At 29.1% G+C, this 24,147-nt stretch overlaps 1 protein-coding gene across 1 annotated transcript in view; it reads left to right on the top strand.

The window, feature by feature from the left end:
• The first annotated feature begins 11,626 nt into the window (after positions 1 to 11,626).
• LOC147072116 (metabotropic glycine receptor) overlaps positions 11,627 to 24,147 on the top strand; it is a 457,878-nt gene continuing 445,357 nt past the window's right edge. Inside the window, exon 1 of the mRNA XM_085946632.1 lies at positions 11,627 to 12,200. Within this exon, the coding sequence (XP_085802758.1) occupies positions 11,627 to 12,200 (574 nt within the window). The remainder of the gene's footprint in view (positions 12,201 to 24,147) is intronic.

Genomic DNA, 24,147 nt, shown 5'->3' on the forward strand with positions numbered 1-24,147 from the left:
TTAGAGCACACAAGACAAATATTTAAAGTTTAAACAAGCGTAGTATGTTAAAGTCTCGCTAATTTACATATTTTTTCGCAACTATTTAAACACAATTTATATCTACTTCTATAATATACAATTTAATTCAGGCTATATAATTTATACTTTTAATATCCACCAATTAAGTACCTACACAGAAATTGTTCAAAATGACATTCAGTCAAAATCACGAAAAAACAAATAATTCTCCAACACACTTTTTGGGGTAATACTTCTTGCAAGTTATTGGATAATCTAAATTTTTCATATAAACAGTAAAAATGTATATGACAATTTTATTTAGTAATTATATACTTACTTATTTATATTAATGTATTTCGAATATATATTATTTATAAGTCAATTTTATGTACCTAAGTTACTATAATCTTATTTGCTTAAAGTTATTGTACTATTCCATATAAATTATTTTTAGAGACCCTGGTTTCATCTTTCAGTATTTCCAACTAATATACTCATTCATTCACTATAAATTTTCAAATGATACAGTTTATCCAAATTATAAGTTAAACATTAACATATTATGCACAAATTATTGATATATTGAATTAAAAAATTAATCAAACATTTGGTTTATCCAAACATTCAAAATATGACTATTATATTATTACTGTTACTTTTTAGTCTCCGAGTAGGGCTCCGGGTTCAATCCTTGGTGATATCACAATATTATATTTATGTGATTTTCTCAAAGCCTGGGTACTTTTAATGTTTCTCTTATATTACTTATTACACTACTGTTTCACTATATACTAGTGTTGTTGAGTATCATGGGCTTTTGTAGTATTAAAAGTTCGTGAATTTTCCGAGGATTTAAAATCGCTATCTGCTTTATGTCACAAAATAAGTAGGTGTATTAAGTAGCTACCCTAAATCCAGAACTCGTGCGTTTATCAAAAGATAATGTCGTATAATCCTTAAAAGAATTAGAGCTCCGAGCACTAATAGTAAAACAACAAATCCTTTCAAATGACGCTTCCTAAGTCTTACTTGTCTGAAGAATGTTGGGGTCGCAAAGGCGGCTTTTATCTGAATCTGCTCTCTCTCTCCCCGCGTTAAAAAAACCCATTTTCTCTTCTCACACATTTTCATTTAGACAAACAAAAAGTCATTGTTCTGGAATACTTATCTCCTTAGAATTATTTTAAGGAAATATTTATTCTAAATTAAAGTATTTTATTAAGACCAGAAGCTTTTTCGTTCCATTGTTGTCATTATCATTAGCTTGCGGTGGATGCAAAAAAAGAAAGATAAAATAATATACTACTCCATTTGCATAGATCGGTTGGCGTATGATTTTTATGTTGTTCTCTCTGCTTTACCTACAGAATTTTAAATGGTGATGAAGGAAGAAAATGAATATATAATATACTATATATATAATTATAATCTAAACTGGATAATGTAAGTCAAATAAACTAATATATGCATTTTCCCGAAGATTTGATTTTTTATATCTTTTAAAAACCTTTTTAAAATAAAAAAAATACCTATTTCATATTAAACGTTTCAAAAATATAGATATTTTTATTACAATTCTTAATATTTATTGATATTATGTCGGTAGACTTTAGTAAAACTACTTTGCCGAACCAAAAGATATCCTCATTACTAGTACTCACATTGAGCAGGTCAACAAATGAATGTCAATTACATTGACGGTGGGTTGGTATGTATGATGAAATGTCTCGCAGAACCACGCTGGTATGGAGAATATTTTGGCATCTGAATAGTATCTTAAAAAGTTGTCCATTGTGTTTTAATTATACAATAGTCAACCAATGTATGCTAGTAAAACTTTTATAAATCAAAGTGTTTGGTTTTTAGATACACTAAATATTAACCTTTAAAAATAATATTTTAATAATATGTATTTTATTTCACTGAATGTACGTCCAAAATAAAACATATTAAGTAACCAATATTAAAGTTTCTCACTAATTTGATATATGCAGTGAAAGAATTAAATAAGTAATGTTCCAAAAGGTTCTAAACAGAACGAGTAAACGTCGAGAGGCAGCAGTTGGTGTTGTATAAAGTTGGCTAGAAATAAATCCAACCGCAAACAGTTCATTGCATAATAGATTTTGATGATAGTTATTCTAGATGGATTAGAAAAATTCACATTTAATATTTACCTACATACCTCTATATAATTTAAAAAACGCAGATTTAGTCATTGTTTCAATGACAAAACTATAATAATTTAAGAAAGACAAAATATTTTTCTGCTTATTAAGCATTTGTTTAAAGATATCATTACTTGTGAGATTAGGGTTTTTTATGGCCGTAGATTAGGAGTATTTTCTAGCCTAAGCTTTTAATTTCATGTGTTAATATTTGGATTATAATACTATCTATACCTATGCTACTTTGTAGGGTACCACGTTGCGTTGCTGTTATTTTACTGAGCATTTATACCACACATTAAATTTATTTGACTCGTAATGTTACTCTTTAGTTATAATTTCTAAAAGTAAATTCAACTAAATAAAACGTAAATATTCATGTATTTTACATACATTTTCAATATGAAATGTATTTTTTATCAATATCATTGTGTGATGATGCCGTATATTGCAAGTGATTTTTTTTTTGTTTTATTTTTTAAAACATAATAATAATATGTTCTATTAAAAACATATTTTTAATCAATGATTAATGTACAATATTTAAGAATGTGGCTTGTATTCCTTTAAAAACATGGATAATTTGATACACCGTAAAGAAAAATACACCTATCAGCAAAAATTCCACATGATTATTATATTTGTTCAAATAATAAAAACTACATTTTAAAATCATGTGTATTATGTTTACTCATTATTTTGAATGCCATCTCCAAATCAAGCTAAGTACCTACTTTATACGTATAATTAACTAAATATCTTTAAGTATACGAAATCAGAATAGATGGTCGTTAATAATAACGGATTATGTGACAACTCCAGATACCCATAAAGGTTCGTGTCCCGCTCAGTATAAATATTATTCATTATTTCTAATACTATACTTGCATAATTGTTGTTACTATACTTGCAAAAAAAAGCATGTTATTTTATCGAACAACCAAGAAGAGGTGTAAATTAGTCATGTAATAATTCTTACTGAACTAACGAAGCTCTCGGGATACCAAAAATTAAATTCTAACCAATTAGTAAATCAATTTCGCAAAGTTGTGATTTAACAATATACCTATGCCAAAAATCTAAAAACTACTTTCATCATAAAATCTTAAATAGTGGTGTAAATTGTTGGGATAGCTATTATATAATATAGTATTATAAAGTTGTCGCTTTTCGAGTACCGCACTCAAGCAGTTCAAACATTGACAATATTTAGTGAATGGTAGAAATTGGACGTACATAAGCTGCACAAAATTTACAAATCGTTTTCAGTACTTTCATATTAAGCCGTTTATAAACTAAGGTTTTTGCAAATAGTTATGATGGTAACATTTTAGATTAGATATTTATGACAGAACAGTATATTTATTGTTATACCAGACAATATCTTTTGTCGCAAAATACATTATTTTATTATACATTTTGAAGTACTATTTAGTTAATGAAAAATTTAGAATACATTAATTTACTGATTTACTATAATTAGTGTAACTGAAATCTGTTTACATCGTCTTAAAAATTGTGTTTTCTTTTACTGCAATTTTACCGACCTGTTTTAATATCAGAACTGTTAAAAAATATAATAAACTAGATCTGACGAATGCTTACGAATAATTCTCGAAATGTGGATTATTCTTAAAATAAAATAAAATATTTTTTTAAATTGTAAGCAAGTGCAAGTAAATTAAGATTAAAATTTGGAAAAATTCTGACGTTGGCGGTAAGTACTTAGGCACCTAGTATTAGTACCATGATTCAAACAACAAAAGCCAATCGCCAATATTATTAAAATTTGTCAAATGCTTCAGTTGTATGACTAGTTATAATTACTTAATTTCGGTAAGGCCCAGATGGCTAAATTGGTAAAGCAGATCACAGGTGTTCCCAAAATATATATATTTAATTTTACATCAATTTTTTTCTGTATACTTTAGTATAAATCATCGAGTGAAAACATATTCATGGATATAATAAACAATTAAGATGTAGGTATGTAAAAAAATATTTAGCAAATTCATGATACTTACTTATACAGTGTTTCATAGTTTATAGTATATATACTAGTGTTTAATTAATTATTAATTAAACTAAGCCACAATATTATTATGTTGTACTTATTCCACATTTAAATATATAAACACGAACTATTGTGTTTTATTTTAATTAATACAACGTCTACGATATGCCGCAAGTATTTGTGGACAGCTCAACGTGCTCACCTGTACCTCAACCGCCCATGATCAGTGACACTCGGTGATTATATGTGGACAGCTCAATGAAGTCACATGTAACTAGGATGCGCGCGAGTTTTTACTCGCGAGTCAAATCGCGCCATCTGGACAAGGCCTCATAGTGAACATAATATTATTATCATAAATACTAGTCGAAAATAATTCACACAATATTGTTAGCAACACTTCTTTGTTTTCAGTAATATGACCAATACATTTTAACTACCTATTTCCAAAAATTACAGAAAAATATAGTTGTAAATAAATTCTTCGAAAGATCTGAAGTGACGTAATGTTCCTATCATTTGTCTATCTTGTAAAAAAAAAATAACAACTCTGTATTAGTTTACAATTCCGACCAGTATTATTATTGCTAAGTAATTTATTTTCAAACAGTACCTATGTGTCTGTACAACATACATATAAATTTTGCTTTATATTTCAATACAGTACAGGTGCAAGGCTTTGAGAGGTGTAGAAGCCCCTTACAAAATCTTATTATGTGCGATAAACTGGAATTGAGTATTAAAAATATAATAATAGTTATGGTGCAACGATGTTTTTACACTCCATTTGCTTCGTAGAAAACCTCCGTTTCTGTAACAATACCTTTAAAATATTAAGTATTTCAATGAGAAACTTTACTTTTACTTTAAATAATTAATTGAAAACTTTGAATACCTGGGAATGTATTGTGATACACTCGCAGACTCACATTTGTATGGGTGTATCGTTGCGCTTCGAGTAGAACTAACTTTAACATAACCACTGCAGTAAGTTTTGTACTTTTGTAAGTTAGATTTTTCAAAAGAAAAAACAAAGTTTAAAGTTTTTATAAACAATACACCGTAAGAAAAAATATTTCATAAACAAAATGTATGTTCACTTTTCTGATGAATGAATGAGGCAACATGACTATTAATAGTTTTGTTTTCTTTACATAACACAAAAGTTTTTTTTTAGTAATATCTGTACTATACATGAGGTATATAATACAATTTTCTGGAATAAAAATAACAGTATTTGAATATACAACAAAGTTGAACAAGTTTTGTACCTTTATACGCCTCAAAGGTCGTGACTGGGGTTTCAATTTAATTTTGATTTTGGTTTGAAGTTTGAAGTTTTCCTTATTCTTAGTTTATTGGAAGGCATAAGGAAAACTTGTGCTGTAGTTATTTATAGGCCTTTTATTTTAATATGGAACGATGGAGTACTCCGTTATATAATATATTTTACCCAAACTACGAGCATTATAAATTTCATATACCTACCTATTATAAAGTAAAACTGATATCAATAAATTTGAGTATTTTTTTTTCATCGTAGCTCATTACAAAATCGTCACCTGGATAATTATTTAACTATCGAACATTCCTTTTCACGCCATATGTCCATGGAAATCACGTAATACTCTTGGTTTGGTCTCTCCATCCAGAGGGAAATCTGACCTCTCGACTTTCGACCTGATCAAATACTACTAGTTTTTCGAAGTCATCATCATCTTTGCAGACTACATAATCAAAAAATGGGGAGACCATGCACAAAACTTATGCATCATCCTCCCATCAATAATTTATATTAAAAGTACTTTTACTATCCATTTTTAGGTAAATAACCAATCACACAATTTTATTTACACATTAAGTATATAAAACAATACAAACATTTAATCATACTAAATAACACATAAGTACCTACAACTTTTCTAAATAAATGTTTATATTACATTAGAGATAATAACAACACTTATGACTGATGTCAAATATTTATGGAATAAACTAACGAACATTATAGAAATTATTGTGTTATTGTACTTTATTGTGGACAAAACATACAATATTAAAGCATGAACAATATTTTATCATATAGGTACCCAATAATACTTTTTTTATTATCAACCTATATTAAGAAATTCAGTGGTTTTCAAACTTTATCGTCTCACAACGCTCTTCACCTCAAAAGAATTTTTCACCACGCCTTGCAAATACCAGTTAGTGATATAGGTAATCCTGTTGCTGTTCAGATTTTTTTTAAATCTTGGGATCAAACTAGAAGCATCTACCTAGTTTCATACCAAATCAAAGTGTCTTAGGTACCTTGGGTAAATTCAAAATACCGTCTAATATTATTTTTAGTCTCAAATGGTATGAAAGTTAATATGTACCTATATATTTCTACCATCTACATTAATTTTCCATTGTAAACATACACGCAAAGATTTTTAAAATCCTGAAATTCTCTGACTCCGTGTAATTTATTAATAAAAAGTGTATTATTCGAATTCTTTCTACATTTAGCGGCCTCTGAGCAATGAATTACTTTCTTACAAAAAGTCTCTACAGCTACCCTTATTTCTATAAATCCATGTGAATTTTGCTATATTAAGTTAAATATATTTGAAACTAGTTGCTAAAGAGTTGCCCAAAAACATTGTTATATGCTGAGAGGAAAGAAGAAGCGTTATAGTATATCAACTGGGGCATATGACTGTCTGAAATTATTCAATTTTCTCAACATCAAGCTTATACTTTTTTGTAATTTACATCATACTCGTACCTAGTAAATTCTTTTGACGTGAGGTATAAGTGTATTTAAAAACCCATAATATGAAACATTGTCAGTATATTTTTATTAAAATAAACATTTTACATTACAAATACATTAATTAAGAATACAGAATGGGGCTTCACGGGATGAGGCCTCGTAGCCCTCAAAAAAAAATGGCGACATCCTCACATGATTACGTTGTATTTCACTAACACGTACCTACAATCCCGAGAAATAATGATGTTTATAGAAAACACTCTTTGTTGAGTAAGCAGACCACAGCTATCTAGTTTTTTATTTATTTAAAAAGAAAACGAGGTTATATAAAAATCTGTGAAAAATTGAAGAAATGGTTTTTACCCGAGAGTATTCCGAAAACGTACTACATCACATGCCTTACCTAAATATTATATTATTTGAATAGAAATTACGTATACCTATGCATTTTTACCGTATGCTGTTTTTTTTACAAACCCCAAATGTAAAATCTGAGCCGTTTATTTATAACTCAGAATGCGTATTCATAAGACTGCTCCATTAAAAAGGACACGCACAAAGATCGACCGTATAGATTTCACCGAATTCCCAATCTGAATGATTACTCTCTCCCAAAAAGTGGTGAGGAATAGTGGCACGGTCTGATAAAACGTTTGAGCCGCCTTAGAAGTAAGTGTAGGGCGGCGACTGGCGACTCCTCCGTAGGCGGGATTTAAGCCAGGGCGGCATTCGCCAGTATAGCGGCGTCCGCGCGCGCGCCCGCACGTCTAGCGCTCATCTCCCCCAAATCTGCTCTTCACCCCCAAAGGAACATATTCAACAATTTTCCGCGCTCCCTCTGTTGACTAGCGCGCACTTTTTTCGTACCCCGTATCGGAAATACTGTAAAAATGTCGTGCGTGAATAAAAATAATAATACTTTATAACAATATTATTTTTTGTGGAACATTAATAAGTATAATGTATTTTTTTTCTATATTTTCCGATAGTTCAAAACTTATCAAATTTTATTATATTATACGTTATAAAAAATAACAGTTTTAAACGATCATAATGATTAAAAACAATGTTAAGTGGTGTTAGTACAACAAGTAGGATTAGATTGTAGTTATTTTGTGATATGTTTCTAATAAATAATTTATTTTAAAATAACGATTACATTTTTTCTTAAATAATAAATAAACGATAATAAATTATGCTTTAAATTCGTGTGATATGTTTGGATTAATTAATTAAAATGGTGTATTTGGTTGTCGTTGTGTTAACATTGCTATGTATGCTAGCATCAAATAATTTGTGTAAAGAAATGTCTAGTTCCGCGAGAGAAGAGATATTTGATTCCGATATGAGTAACAAATATCTATCGATCGACTTGAGTGAAAAGAATCTTTCGTTTCCGTATATGATTGATGTAATCCCTGTGCAGCATGACAAGAAACGACACTCGGGGTCTGAAAAGTCTAAAAAACAAACTGAAGCTGGGCGATTAAGAAATTTTATGGGTGAACAGACCATAAGGCACGGTCGTTCCAGAAACCACTTTTCTAGGATGGGGAGAGAGAAGAAGTTGAATGATTTAAGCACTGCACATTTTATTGATCAACAGTATATTGATGATGATGCGTTCGCTGAAAATATAGGTATATTAAACATTGCACTTATTTGCATTATATATTATACTCATTTTTTAAAGTTAAAAAAAATATTAGGTAAATTATTTATTAATTTTATTACTACTTACATGCGTAAGGCATATAATTTTTTTGAAGAAAACCTTGTTTTATTAATATGTTGCTGATGTGAAAGTAAAGATGAAAAAAGATAATAAGACTAACAACTAAACTATTTGCAACGCATTGCAATTTTTTTATTGCATTATATCGTTATTTGATTGTTTTTGCCAATTTGCCAAGTGAGACGAATACGCTTTGGTGTAACAAGACATAAGTATTTTTTTTATGATGTGGGGTCATCATTTATATAAACGTCAAACATGCCATTATTTTTATTATAATTTCGATGACTTTCTATTACAAATAATATGTACTTTTATATAGTTACTAAGTCAACCATACGAAAATATTATTCTATAATAATTGCCTTAGAATGCTTCATATAAATCCCTCTTTATGCACACAATAGAAACACGTTGCATATATAAATTCTATTTTAGAAATTTTAAACGAATTAATTGTAATTTTCATGTCACAAGTTAAATACAATGTATTTTTTAATGAATAAAAAAGCCTCCCAAATCGTTTTCTTCACACATTTCCATTTACTGATTTACGTTACAACGCACTTACACACCTTGCTTTATGTTTACATCAATATTTGACATACTTCCTACATTAATTAATAGATTTAGCAAAATATAATACTGAAAATTGTAGTAGGTAAATATAAATATAACAAATAAAATTGATTTTATTTGTGTAACTTTTATCATTGCGATTCTGAAAAATCAACATTATTTGTTGATTTAGCATGATACGTTATTTTAGTAAAACAAGTACTTATTCAAATAATATTACATGACTCGCATATCCAGTATTAAAGTTGTACATCTAATTATAAACATCTTCTTTATCATCATACATAAAAAAAAATTCGAATATCTTCTACAAGCTATCTTTTAATACAAAAATAAGTATACAAAATACGCATAGTAATCTAAAAAAAATCATGCTTATCTGTCGCTTACTAAATTAATATAATTATAATGAAAACTCCAAATTCAAGGGGTTTATTCACAGTAGGTATAATCTTCGTGTGCCTAATCTTTGGTCCAATGTTTGTTAAATACGGTCACCGGAGAAAAGGGTTGATCTTATATCAATAACGGAAGCCTTTGGCCACAAATAATTAAATATCTAATCAGATACCAAAAAAGGTATGTTTTGTGTGCAATTATTTGACAAAATGTACATACTTAGGCTGAATATCATGATATGTTAGGTAAAATTAATTAAAAGCACACGTTTACTTTGCGTACAATATTTCTACACATGAAATAAAATGTATAACGAATAAAACTCACAGAAAGAACCAAAGTGAACATAATATAATATTGTATCATTGTGAAAATATCGAATATTGATAAATCATCACTATGGTTCTTGATAATTAATATACAAATGTGTTAATAATATGATTAGTATTACTTATGGCGTAGAGTTAAAATAAGTTTTATGATACAAAAATAAATAAGGCTTCATCCATAGTTGTATTTTATATTTAATACGTATGTCCATTCATTACATACAACTTACAAAAATCAATAATGATTATAAAAATTAGTTTATTAAATATTATTAAATAGTTAGTTTTAATAAAATTGAATTTTATAAAGGAATATGTATAATTATATTAGATTTAAAAATATAGTGTTTTTTATCAAAAATAGATTATTTTAAATCCTCATAAACATATAGAAAAATAATAATCAGTAGGTAGGATTCAACCTCTTATCACTTTTATACGTATTTGACCAATTAAGCCTTATTGGGTTTATATATTAATAATTGGTTGAGAGAACTCACCCATCATGTTGTGTATTCAAATTCCATTCGGTCATCAATTTTTTTTAATATTTGTTTTATTGTATGATTCACCTTTATAATATTTTGCTATGAACTGGCATGATACGTGCTGTTAATTTATTATCTATCATTTTCATGGAACATTTTTTATAAATTTTTTTTTCGTGTCAATAAATGTATCACCATTTTAAATTTAGTTGGTTGATATTGATTTAAGCTCAGCAATCATTCTAACATATTATTAGTTATTATTCTTCTGGGTATAGAAAATTGTGAGCTTGAGTAGAATTAATGATATATTTAACAGAGTGATTCATAAAATATTTCTATATGCTTTGTAAGAAAAATAAGATTGCAGTATAATAGGCATATTATGAATATGTAACCAAAGAGATAAGCCTTCACGAAAAATATTATATAAAAGAACAATAGAATTTTCATTCCAACAACCCTTCATTTATTACATTTTGACGTTTTATTATCTATAAAACCTGTAGGGATGAGTACAATTTCTAAAATTTTACTCTTTGCTAAAAAATTATGGTATTTTTATGTGAATTCCGTTTTAATGGCGTTTACTTTTTTATTTCCAGGTACAGACATCAAATCGCTCTCGATAATCGCCCCTGGTCAAAAGTTGGAAGTGAAAAGTAATGATAGCACCCCTGCCCGAGTCCCCTCACAATCAGAAGAAAACGGTCGAAAAACAAACTTTAAGGAAGATAAATACGACCTGAGATCTTTCTTTGGCTTCACAGCAAGCCCTGAGGGGCTTGAAACAATTCTCGTAGATGATAAACAAAATGAATCGCCAGACAATAAACGTTTCGATGATAAATCGGTGGAGCAACACGTCGCTATTTCAACTCCGGAGACAATATTTTCGCAACATAATAAAGACACGACTGCCTATAATTCTACATCGACGCCCACGACTGTAGTCAAGTCAGATACCGACGGCGACGGCAACGGCGACGCCATTAAAAAAGATAAATTCAACAATAACGCTTTTGCGGAGAATAATATTCTGGAACGACCACCTCCAAAATCTTCCCTAGAGAGCGTTCACTCTTTTATTAACTTTAAAAATAGGTCTAAAAAGAAAAACGATATAAAATACGACGCTGATTCCGATATAATGAGTACAGATCCGCCCGAAGACGATATTGATAATATGGTGTATCCCGAGGAGGAAACTGTCAGTGAAATTACGGACGATGGCACGATTAAGATTCAGGGGCATGCAGATATCGTTACTCGTTTTCTGAGAATAGTTGAGTCTCAGCATTTATTAGGCGAGAATTGTACCGCTGGGACTGATCTAAATTTAGGGGAAGGGGTTGTTGATAGATACGCGCAAGAAAGGTTTCGAGTAGAAGCTGATGTAGCTGTAAACAGAGCCAATATGCTAACTCGTTTATGGAAGTACGCTGGACCAGATGTGATGCATTCTGAATACTTACTACACGCTAGTGTTTTCTCTATGGTAGAATTCGATGACGATATATTCGCAGCTGGCAATTGCTACGATCAGTATCAATACAAGGATTATCAGCTGTTTTGTCCCTTCGCGTATCGATTACCCGAGGGGCCTATTCTAGTAAAGGATTTGGCTGTAGAATATAAATACCTAAGTAATACTTCAGAATGGTTTTACATTGCGAGAAAAAATGCTGAGAATGTTATCAAGAATTACAACCAATTCAGCAGGGGTAAGTTGGAATTTTAAAATATGTAATATATATATATATATTGTGAGTATTTATTAGTTATTAGCATAATATATTAAAAGTTGAAAAAGATAAGTTTGTAATGTCTTAAAAATAGAGTGCTTGATACACTTGCCGATTTATGACAATTAGATCAAAGATAACCAAGATAGAAACAGCTTATAAGGAAAAAATGTTGCCACCCAACTGTCCGATAGATATTTTTTAGTTTACTACTTGTAATATTATTGTTAATACTTACAACTGATTATTTTAGTAAGAATTAGTAAATTAAAGCGTCAACATGTTATAAAACATAATATTGAAGAAAAAAAAACTATCCTCATAGTATATTATTGTAACAAGGTTATCTATGTTTTCTGGGTAGAAACTATATATTTTGTGTAGCTAAGTAAAACAAAGATAAATATAAAAATATTTTTTTCATTGGGACAACAATATTTTTATATTATATAGAGGACACCATCCTCATCCTCCCCTCGATCATGCCTATCATTTTTCATTTTATTTGCCTTGGACTGAAGCATATTGCTCATCGAAGGATATCAAATAAGGGTAGACAAATCTTGTTGGAAAACTAAATATCAGCATCCACATATGATATTATATACCCAATTCTCCGTTACCATATATGATATTTTATGGTATGATCTTTCATATCGAGGATATTATTTTATAACGGGATCGAAAACTTATTATTGCTTCCTAAAATGATGTTAGGCAAGTTTGCCTACTTTCAAATATCATGTAAAAGTACGCGATAGTAATAATATACTTCGTATTTGAGTTGAAAGCCTTAACCAAAGTAATATGAATATATTGAAGTATTTTATTACTGTTATCAATTTTACTGATAACCTACTTGTTATTTAATATGATTCATCACCCTTCTAGAACAATAGGGTGACTCAAGCATTTAGGTTGTTAATATTTTGTATCCAGTAATATCATTATTAATAAATTAATATAATGTGGTACTATAATTAAATATATTGAAGATTTAGCGCAACCTTCAAATGAACACAATCGTTAATACGATTATGGTTACGATTTAAAAAAAAAATGTATCCTAAAAGATAAATAATTATTTTAATTGGGTTAAATTAAGGATTCTGTATATATAATTTCACAATTAAATGTATTTTTTAGTTTTTGTTTCTCAATAACATAGATCGGCAAACTTTTTACAACATTGGGAGCTTCGATATTCTATTGATTTGACGAATTAAAACCAAATACCTATAATTCTATCGCACAAGTACAATTTATAAATGCAATTTGTCGTCAAACAAAATTGGGCTATATAATATTATGAAGCAAATTTAATAAATAAATTTATCATTTTGTCATGTCAAAATAGCATAATCTTTTACCTCGTGCGGCAAATTTTTGATGAATAAAGTTGACAACTCTGTGGCACATAGTAATATTATACAATATTATCATCGTCATAAAGTAGTATCGATCTACTGGTAAATAAACAGTCATCTAGCTTTTTTCACTCTTCTCGGTTCTTTGAAAAGTATTTCTACCAAACTTGATGAGTTTGTTGATCCAAAGAGTTTTAGAGAGGCTCTGTAGTCGTTTAATGCCATTCGGTTATCACTGTATGACTGTATATGTTCATTTACCGATCGATATGTACAGCTCATTACCATTTCATCAACTTGGTGACCTCAATAACAATACGTGCTCCTGTCTGGATCTTTATCAAAAGTTTATTTTGTGTTTTTTTGCATTTCGCCCAATGTATAGCCACATTTTCGGATATTTATAAAATAACCAATTATTATTGTAGCAGTATTATTTCAATTCATTTGACTAAATGATATTTAGGGAAGATTTATATTATTTTTATTTATAATTGGTTAGATTTTTTAAAAAATCACGTCTATCATAATATGGCTACAAATCAAATATGGCATTCACAAAATTTAATAAATTCATGAAAAAAATGTTAAAGGAGAGATAATAATATGTAGGTTAGACCCAATGTTTAACAGCGGATCAAAAGAAAATTATATAGAAAGAGCAGCTTTTGTGACACCAATCTAAGGTTTAAACAAGAGTTGGACGCTAGACCCAATAATTCCGAGAATGACAACTGAACATATTGCAGTAAACGACGCAATAAATTATATGCTTAGCAATGAGTTCTCTGGGGAACTTGCTGTAATATTAACAGACTCCACAAGTGGTTCACAACAGCTCGCTGCTGCTATTCGTTTTATTTATTACACAATTATAAAATCATAATATCTCTAGCACCACTGACTCAACTAGCACATTGTAGGCCTCGGCAGAATGCACATCTACATTACACTGTCATACAAAGTCGTGCTGCGTTGCAACGCACACATAAATGTTCATAAATCAACATTATAATTATATCAATCAACTCAAATAAACGAATATCCAAAGTATCCTCATCTGTTAAGGATATACTTCAGTTGAGGCATAGTCTAAAAAGATCGTGGCTAGGCGATGCGCGGATTGTGCAAATGACGCGTGCCGAACGAAATATAATTTGTCATATAAATCCAACATGCGTCCATTTAATGGTATGTTTATTGTTACATTACTAATAATAATAGTATATTCATTGACATGTTTTCTTTTTTAAGTACATACGTAAAGCTTTTTAGTCATCTTTACACGATTTAAGAATATTTTCATCCGACGCCATGACAAAACAAATCGACGTGCAGACACCTCGACCATCTGTCTCCGATTGGCGACTAGTGAGAAATTTCGTCGCACCTACTGTTGACAATTATTTGCCGTTTCACTGAAGTATGCTCTTAAACTGTCGCCTATCAAAATAATTTCATGTATGACCACATCAAAGGCAAACAAAATATTGGGGTAAAAATATGTCTTCAGTGGATTCAGTCACCTATTATGACAATTGAAGGAAATGAAAAGCGGATGATTTAGAAAAGGGTGCTGGGCAATCAGGTACGTCATATCAATGGATTTCATAATGCTTGGACTGGAATCACTCCATAAAGAAAAGGTGGCAAATCATATAGATAGATTCCCATCACAGGGCATTTTTAGAAAAGGAAAAGTGGAATAAATCTATACTATCTTAACCCCACTACCTTGGTTTTTCGAATCACCTCAAAGCAAAAATTAGATAATATTGATACTAAAGTTAGACTCACACAATGTGTAAAATGTTTTATCTTCTTATGAAGTGAAGCGACTCTCAGGTTTGCGGTAAATGTGATTTCCTGGAGAACATTACATACGTAATGTTACAATGCCTTAAATTTGAGCGACGTAGAGTAAAGTTTCGAGTTTCAGATGTCTTTTAGAAGGCAGAAGAGCTTGTTAAAATTGTAAAGATTTTTAACAGAATTTGAAAGAAGGCCAACAAACCCTTATTTAAAATAAAATATGCGATATGATAGCAGGTCATAGTCAAAGAAAGCACCAGCTGTAGAATTTTATTTCAAAATATTAATTTTTCAAAAGTTAAATTTAATATCCTTACGTAAAAATTATATTATTATATTGTACATAAAATTGTATAATGCACAAAATGTTATTTTACCTTCGTCATTTTTAAAACTCAGGATTGTATACATAAGTATTGATGATTGGTTTTACCTAACAATAGTATCCATTAAACTTAGTCACAAAATAAAAACTTCAATACCTTGATCCATGAGAACTGGCTTTCGCATTTCTATCTTATTAATTTGCTCACTTGTTAAAATAATAGCAACCAGATTTTTATGAAAGCAAAATTTAATATTTTCGCACATGACACGTGCAGGTTAAAAAGTTGGGATATAAAATACAAACCTCACGTAAAGTATTCACGTCTGTAAAATAAACCGCCTTATTTTTAAATTTACTGTATTGAACAGGGATGGCGAACCTATGACCCGCGGGTCAAACGCTGACCCACGCAGGCTTTTTAAAAGACCCACCCGTTGATTTTTATAAACTTATTTTATATATCATAAAAGAGAGAACAGACAACCAAAAATATTATAATCATAAAGTATATATATCTAATGTCGAATTTATAAAAAAATATTTCCATGTGGACATTGGCTAGCTAATTTTCTATCGTATCATTGATGTATCAGTGCTGAACTAAATGGCAGCCTTGTCGTACGTGTCTAGAAGTGTTTAACAAGTTTCTCATCTACATACTATATTATAATATATTATTATCTATATAATATATATGTATATCAAGTACGTTAATAAGATTTTTTTCTCAAATTATTGTGTCATAAATATAAATATTTTTAGTTGTAGCCCTGTGTCGGCGGTTAAAAAAATAAAAACAAACGATACAAGTTCCAGACTATATCAAACAAATTTGTGATTAAAAAGAATAAAACGACTGTGTGTGTAATTTGCCATGCAAACAATTTTATCAAATTCAGTACCGGATTCTTCAGATTAAATGAACATTCTTAAATAAATCAATTGGTATCCAAGTGGACGGTAACCAAGTTAAGTAAAGCGACTTTAATGATAAATTTGTGTTTATTTATTTTATTCGACACAACTATTTTAAACGTAGGTAAATGAAGTTTGGTACTTGAATAATACATTATTCCTATATCGACATATACTATTATTATTTTTTCATGTTTTTTAATATTCGGAGGGGTACAAATAATTTTTCTTTAATAAAAAAAAGGTGCCTGCGGGGCCCTATTTTCTTTTATAGATATATTTTAAAACAATATGTGACTTAGTGACCCACGAACTAGTACTAAATAAAATAATGAACAAAATTTGATACACTTCTCAAAAAGGTTCGCCATCCATGGTATAGAATTTACTGACCCAATATTTAGGCCAGTAACCAATACAATAATAATAACCATTAATAAGTATTTTAAAGGGTAAGTAGAGTAAAGTAATTTAGATAAGCTACTTTATTTGTTATTAATCCTTATGCTGCCGCATTTCTGAAATATCTTTTACATAATTTTGGTTATGTGACTATGTCTTTTTGGCCAATTTAATTATTAAGAATTTGATCAGTTAATCGTACAAAATTTCCCAGTTTAAAATAAAAACGTACGATTAACCTGAGTCGGTTCAGTTTGGAAATTATAAAATCTAAAAACTGGTTCAAAGTATTTTTAATATATTCCCCAGTAGCGAAGGGTGTCAGTTGAAAGAATCTAGGCTGTAAATTATGACTAAATATGACTAAAATATTTAGAAAGACAGCCATATTTACGCACTTGAATTTTAATTTTGTTTCATCTTCAATAATATGTTGCAGATAAAATTCACTCAACATAGCATATTAAGTATACCTACCTTTAATATTTCACTATAAAAAACGACATGCACTAAAATATAAATTTTACAAAACAGTGGTCCCACCAGGAATCGATCTTTCTCTGAAAAAATCTACGGCTTCGTTAGTTGGGCTTCTTATTTACTAGGCCACCCGAACGTTATCTACTGTGGATATAATTATATACTCAGTACACAATTAATTCAACGATAGGTAGGCATTGTCATGAAACAATTAGTCGCTTCATAATTTATTATAATGAAGTAGACAGTTCAAAGATCTCAATAACAAACACCATCAAACTTCGTACCAAAAAGTTTTGAATTATCAAACCTTTAAGATGTAGAAGATTCGATAGACTTGGATACATCATTTTATTATTTATGTATATGTAAATCCTTAATTCAATACTTAGAGATGGCTCTGTCGGTTTATTTAACATTTGAAAATATGTCTTTAGGCTAATTAAATTTACATTTCTTAAACAGTTAGCTTGAATTAACTATTATATTTCTCGTTTCATCTTCAAGACAATCAGTTAATCAATTAAAATGCAAAAAATATTTTGGGTAATCTATTACCTATTTTGAAAACCAAAATCACTAATAAAATCTAATAAGAGGAATAAAAACGATTTTATTACTTCATTAAAATATTATGGTAAATATCTATCAACGTATTCATTAAATTTTGTAATTTCATTTACTCTATGAGTGTATTATTCTAGTTTTCGTTAGCATTTCCAAATTCATCAATTTTATTGTCAACTATTTTCTATTTATTTGTTTTACAGATGATTTGTTTGCTTCAATGTACCGACTACATGATAATAATATATTATTATTATCTTTTGTTTTTCATCATTCCTAGTTCAAAGAATCTAGGAATAAATATTTATGTAACTATTGATGCCAAAACGCCCTGTATAAATACAAACATATTGTACTCGTATATGAAGAGATCAAAACAGTTTCCGTAACTGAATGCTATTACGCACGTTTTCATTTCAACTAATATTCCAGCAAGGGATGATAGCGAAGAAACCCTTAAAAGGTCACGGATCGTTTTGCGTGAAAATTAATGAAGTAAATATTTACCTTGATTTTTTTTCATTTGCTGTAAATGCAAATCTCCTAAGAAGTGTAATTATTTTTGAATGTTGTTAATTTTCTTGGCTTATCGAAAGTTTAAGCCTCCCATTTCCAAGAAAGCACCTAAAATTAGCCAAATAATAATGCTTGTATTATGCAAAATAATTTTGTTGAGTTTTAAAGGTGTTTTTAAATATAAATTGTTGATTTTAAAGAGAGCCCTAAGCCAAAAATTTTCTCCGCAGAATAGCACAAGCACTGCAATATTTCATGAAAAATATTAAATATTATCGTCTTATGACATGTCATTTTTTAAATATTTTTTTGACACAAGAATTAGCAAAATTAAAACAAAATAAAATGTATAGTATGCATCTAAGCTGATTGTCAGCACAGAGAGAAATTAATAAATTCTTATCAACTGCGTTTATTATCGTGTTGAGTATTTAAATATTAAAAACTTTAATAATAAAAAGATTATAATAATTATTGCATCCATAATTGAATTTAAGCGTCTTTAAAAATATTAATTATCATTTTAGTCCCTAACCGAAGCATAATATTTCCTTCATAAATAAGAGGTTAAAGTTAATATTCTTTTAAGATAATTGGTATTAGACATTTGCTAACCTACTTAGCTTTGTGCTCTGAGTCAAACACTCATCGAAAAATAATATGTATTTTTGTTAGATATTATGCAATCGATCACCATCTCGTTTTTGATATACCGCAATGCAAATTACACCACTAGATTTAGTTAATATATTTTGCTATTAATTGATGGTTTATTACATTTTATATTATAAGAAGAAAAATATAATTGTTTACCATGATAGCGTACATTTTTTCTACTTTTTAATGTCATAAAATAATAAATTATTTTTATTTCAGAATTTTTTTAATTTAAAAAAAAATTAACAATAATATTATTTATTGACAAAAGCAGTTAAAAAGACACACATTCTATTTACACTATACGCAATAATAACAATAAAAATAATAAGCCAGTTATCCTTTAGTTTGGAAAATATCTGCTCCGGTACCCAAGAGAACCCAAAACTGCGACCGCATTACCTCTTTGGATTTCTATGCTTATTCAGATACTCAGCTGAGTGACTCTCACCTGTCTTGTCAGCCAAATGTCATCTGTTCTCATAGCAGATAGTCTCCAGAACATAATATATTTCGACTCCCAGGAGACATACTCGTACTATATAATTTGGTGACAAGCAGTCGTATTTGTTGACTTAAGCCGAGAGAGCTGCTGAACCCGACCGAGCACATTATGATTAATACATCTTACCTTGCATTTATACAATATAATAATATTGTCATTTCTACATGAAATAATTACAAGATAAAAAGAACTTTTTATATCCAACGTTTTTAAATTTTCTGTTGAATCATATAAATTTGACTTGACTAGCTTAAACGATCAAAAAAAATGTACTTGATAGAAATAATATTGAAATGTCATTTTGACATATCATATTGATTTCCATAGTAACGCACGTATATATTAACAATTTTGTTACTAGGACCCCAGACCCCTAACAACCAATAATGATGTCGAAATAACTTTTTATACAACACAGAATTAACTTAAAATTAATTCAATTCTACTTAAAGATGGCTAAATGTATTAAAAAATGCATTGAAATCGTGTTCTAATATATTCTAAAAGTTTCAAATGTCTAACTAGTCGAGAAGTTAGTTAAAAATCGATTGCAGATTTGTACCGGACAAAGAACCACCAGAAAAATACGAATACGAGCTAAGAAAAACGTTGTAAAATGATATATAATATGAGAAAGGATAGCTAACAAAATTTTCATAAAAGAGGAATGCAACATTTAATTTTAAAACATTGTAAACTCTGCGTAAGAGAATAGGTAGGTACGTATTAATAATTATGTAATTGGATTGTTAATATTTTTATTTATTACTAGGAATTTGGTTAATTTCGAAGCTTAAAGTGTTTCTTTCACGATTATTTTCAAACTAGGTGGTTTGAAAAATCTGATTTTCTTAGTTTTTCTTCATCTAACGAGGTATTTAAAATCAACACCTAGTTGCTGTTATTAGATTCTAATCTATATAATATGTAATTATATGATATAATATTCAAAGTATGTTTGCTTATTCCTACAATTCTTTTTAAATTCACATCTACAGTTTAAGATAAAGTTTGTATATTTTGGATTCGTTTTTAATTCGGTATTCTTTTATTTGACTTTTACTGGTGTCAGAATTATTTTTATTTTGACATATCGTATGCTTAAATAGTAGATATCGTTCTTTTGATATTAAAAAATGTAACTAGTATTATTTTATTAAGTATGATAAATATAAGTATGTTGATCAATGAAGCGACCTCGTGGGAAGCCGGGTTAGGTATTTAATAATTAATATTATTTAAGAACAATTACATTCGAGCGTATTTTAAAAATGGGCGAGTACATATAATATTATTGAGATAATAATAATATGTTCTCACGTATGTATAAGTATTGATAAAAGTATAATGGATATACTATGTAATTCACTACTATTCTATGGATTTTATACTGTGTTAGCGCGACAATAATGTATCTCCACGCATTTACAGTAAAAAGGTTTTCTCCTGACTTTATTCCTAATAAATCCTACTTAAAAGCAATGTGACCCTTGCGGAAACCCGACATACCCTTCTTTGAGATAAAAAAAACTGCATTCCTCGATATCCTATAAACGAATTTTAAATAAAAAAATATCCTTTAATGATTTAAATAACTAAAAATGACGCCCCTCTTATCCAATTGTGTAAATTACTGGCTCCTCTACCGGGGTTATGGAGTCAATACCTAGTTTGATTATAATATTATATATTATATACCAGCGCTGTAAAAATGTTAATATTCAAAAAATTTAAAAAAAAAAATGACAATTTTTATTTAAGTTAATAAAAAATAATGATAATAATATTTCAAAATATAGGATTATAAAGAGGTACTGATATTATTTATTGTATACAACTGACAAACTCTTGTCAATGATAATTAATTACTTACTTTTAGATTTGAAATAATTTAAATAAAAATATTTTAAATAAAAGTATTTTATTATCGCAATTTCGAAGTACTTAATATGTTTTGCTAGATCTTGTTAACAATAATTCTTAGAAAACTCATTGTATGCATCGCTATCGCTTAAAGATTGCATCAGTTCCTTTCGTAACTCCAGACAAAAGATTGTATACAGTTGACCTAATTACAGTAAGGATACAAACTTTACCTTGTCTAAGGTAATGTTTTCTGAAGTGTGACGTTTACTCGTGGTACAAAATATTATTTTTATTATACAGGGTTCATTTTATTTATTACATCCACATTTTCCACACGGATAAATTATTTAAATCAACTGAGGGTACATAGTAAAACTGCTTTATAATATTATGAAATATTACTAAAACTTCCATCGATATATAGTAATATTATAATTGTTTTAATTCAAAAACTAGAAGATAAGTATTGATGATACTTTTACAGCTTGTAGACTAAAATGTTTATACTGATTTACAATACAAATACTGCGTGTATTGTAAATTGTGGCCATTCCGGGTGAGCTTATGTTATAATGTATAGGTAGAACTTGAAAAACTCCTCACTTTGCAAGTATGGTGAGATTTAAATCAGAGCTCATGGTGGAACCATGTAACATATTGTATACCTTCCCCAAACCTATTTCAGCCATTCATCGGGCCGAACCGGAAGCTATCCTGTAAATTGATGCATTGCCAGTTCCACCGTGACTTGTTATGTAACTAGTACTGTGTTTTTGTTTTAAATGTATTTTCATTTATCTTTTTGAACAAAATATTTTACTTATTTATTTATTTTATTTTCTCCATATGATTATGTATATTATTATAGTAGAAGTTTTTTCGACTTTTATCTTAATTCTTAATATTTCAAAAGAAATATGTCTAAAATAACGTACTAGCAATAATGTGAGGTGAGGCACAGGTTGAAAAACGCACGCTCAGGTAGTTCTGTGGTTGCAAGTAAAAGTTCTTAAGTCGCGTTTTTACAAAAATTAAGATTTGAATGCCAATGTGTCTAAAGAGTTGAGCCCATTTTTATTTCTAAAAGATTTTGTCACACGTAAGCAAAATAAAACGATATTGTATTTTTTTGAAATAGCTTAAATTGTAAACTAAGTAAAAGTACTAGTAATACGAAACATTTAATTATAAATAAATAATGTAAAAAGTAAAACAAAAGATACACCAATTAACTTCTAAACATTTTGAAAACTGTGATTTCTTTCAAAACCGATTATCTCAGCTGCAACCTGCAACAAAACTGACTTAAGCATTTACCATGAAACCATTATTTGTCACGTAAGACGTCATGGGTTATTGCTAATTAAAAAAATATCTTACGAATGTGATATAGCGGTTTTCTATTTCATTTAGTTTTCGTTAAATTGGATACTACCTTCATGGTAATTTGGGATAATTGTTTAATGTGGGTTTCATACTTCAAATTCAAATTTATTAATTTACAGACATCATTATAAATAATTATAAATTCAAAATATTAGTATAACTGATAGAATATTATGTGACAGTATTGTCATTAAATAAAAAATAGCGTAAGAAGAAGAGGATATTATAGAAAAAATACCTTCAACTACACCGAGTAAGCTAATTATACCATATTTTACGAATTTATAAAGCAATATCCGTTTAAACAAAATGTATAATACACCAATATTCGAAACATTTGTATAATCTCAGATATTTTTTTCCAATTGGCAATACTAGTGGCAGATTAGTTTTTGTAAGGAATCAAAGAACATGAAAGCATTCATGGGCAAGTTAAATTTATTTAAAATAACTTGAAATGTAATAATATGACGAATATAATATTTACACGTATTTAGTTGTAAACCGCGCTGGCAATGTTAAATTAGCTAAATCTAAATTGAATAATTGCTACTTCACGTTAGCATTCTCAGTAACCTTAGAAATAAGGCGGATTCTAACCTCATTTAAGAACTCACTTCACCTCTCCCTATTCTGAGCCAGTGCCCTCCATATATTTACACCGACCGCTCTAGTATCTTTTTTGATACCGTCCAACCACCGGTGTCTACCAGAATCCTGATTCTCCTCGGCGGTAAGGTAGTGTCCATTTTTACTACATGCTCTGCCAATCGGAGTACATCAAGTAAAACAAATGCGAAGATACATTTTTCTTGGAAGAGGTTGCAAAGCTCTAGATTATATCGAATACGTCAATATCCTGTCTGACTGTCCATATATCCTACGTAGCACATTTTTCTCAAATATATCGAGCGCACGCAAATAATTTATCTCGGTGAGAGTCCAATACTCTGACTCGTTATTTAGTATTAGTCGAATCAATGTCTTGAATATCAGAGTTGTTGTTCGTCGAGAACTGATTTTGTAGACCAAAATAGAATCCGCGTGTCGTTATGACTCTCTATTTTATTTCTTCACTAATAAAAATTTTATTAGTTACTACGGAACCGAGGTACACAAACTTAT

The sequence above is a fragment of the Rhyacophila brunnea genome, unplaced genomic scaffold (assembly GCF_057557595.1).
Source record: "Rhyacophila brunnea isolate RB1 unplaced genomic scaffold, BYU_Rbru_1.0 scaffold_2, whole genome shotgun sequence".
Taxonomy (NCBI): domain Eukaryota; kingdom Metazoa; phylum Arthropoda; class Insecta; order Trichoptera; family Rhyacophilidae; genus Rhyacophila; species Rhyacophila brunnea.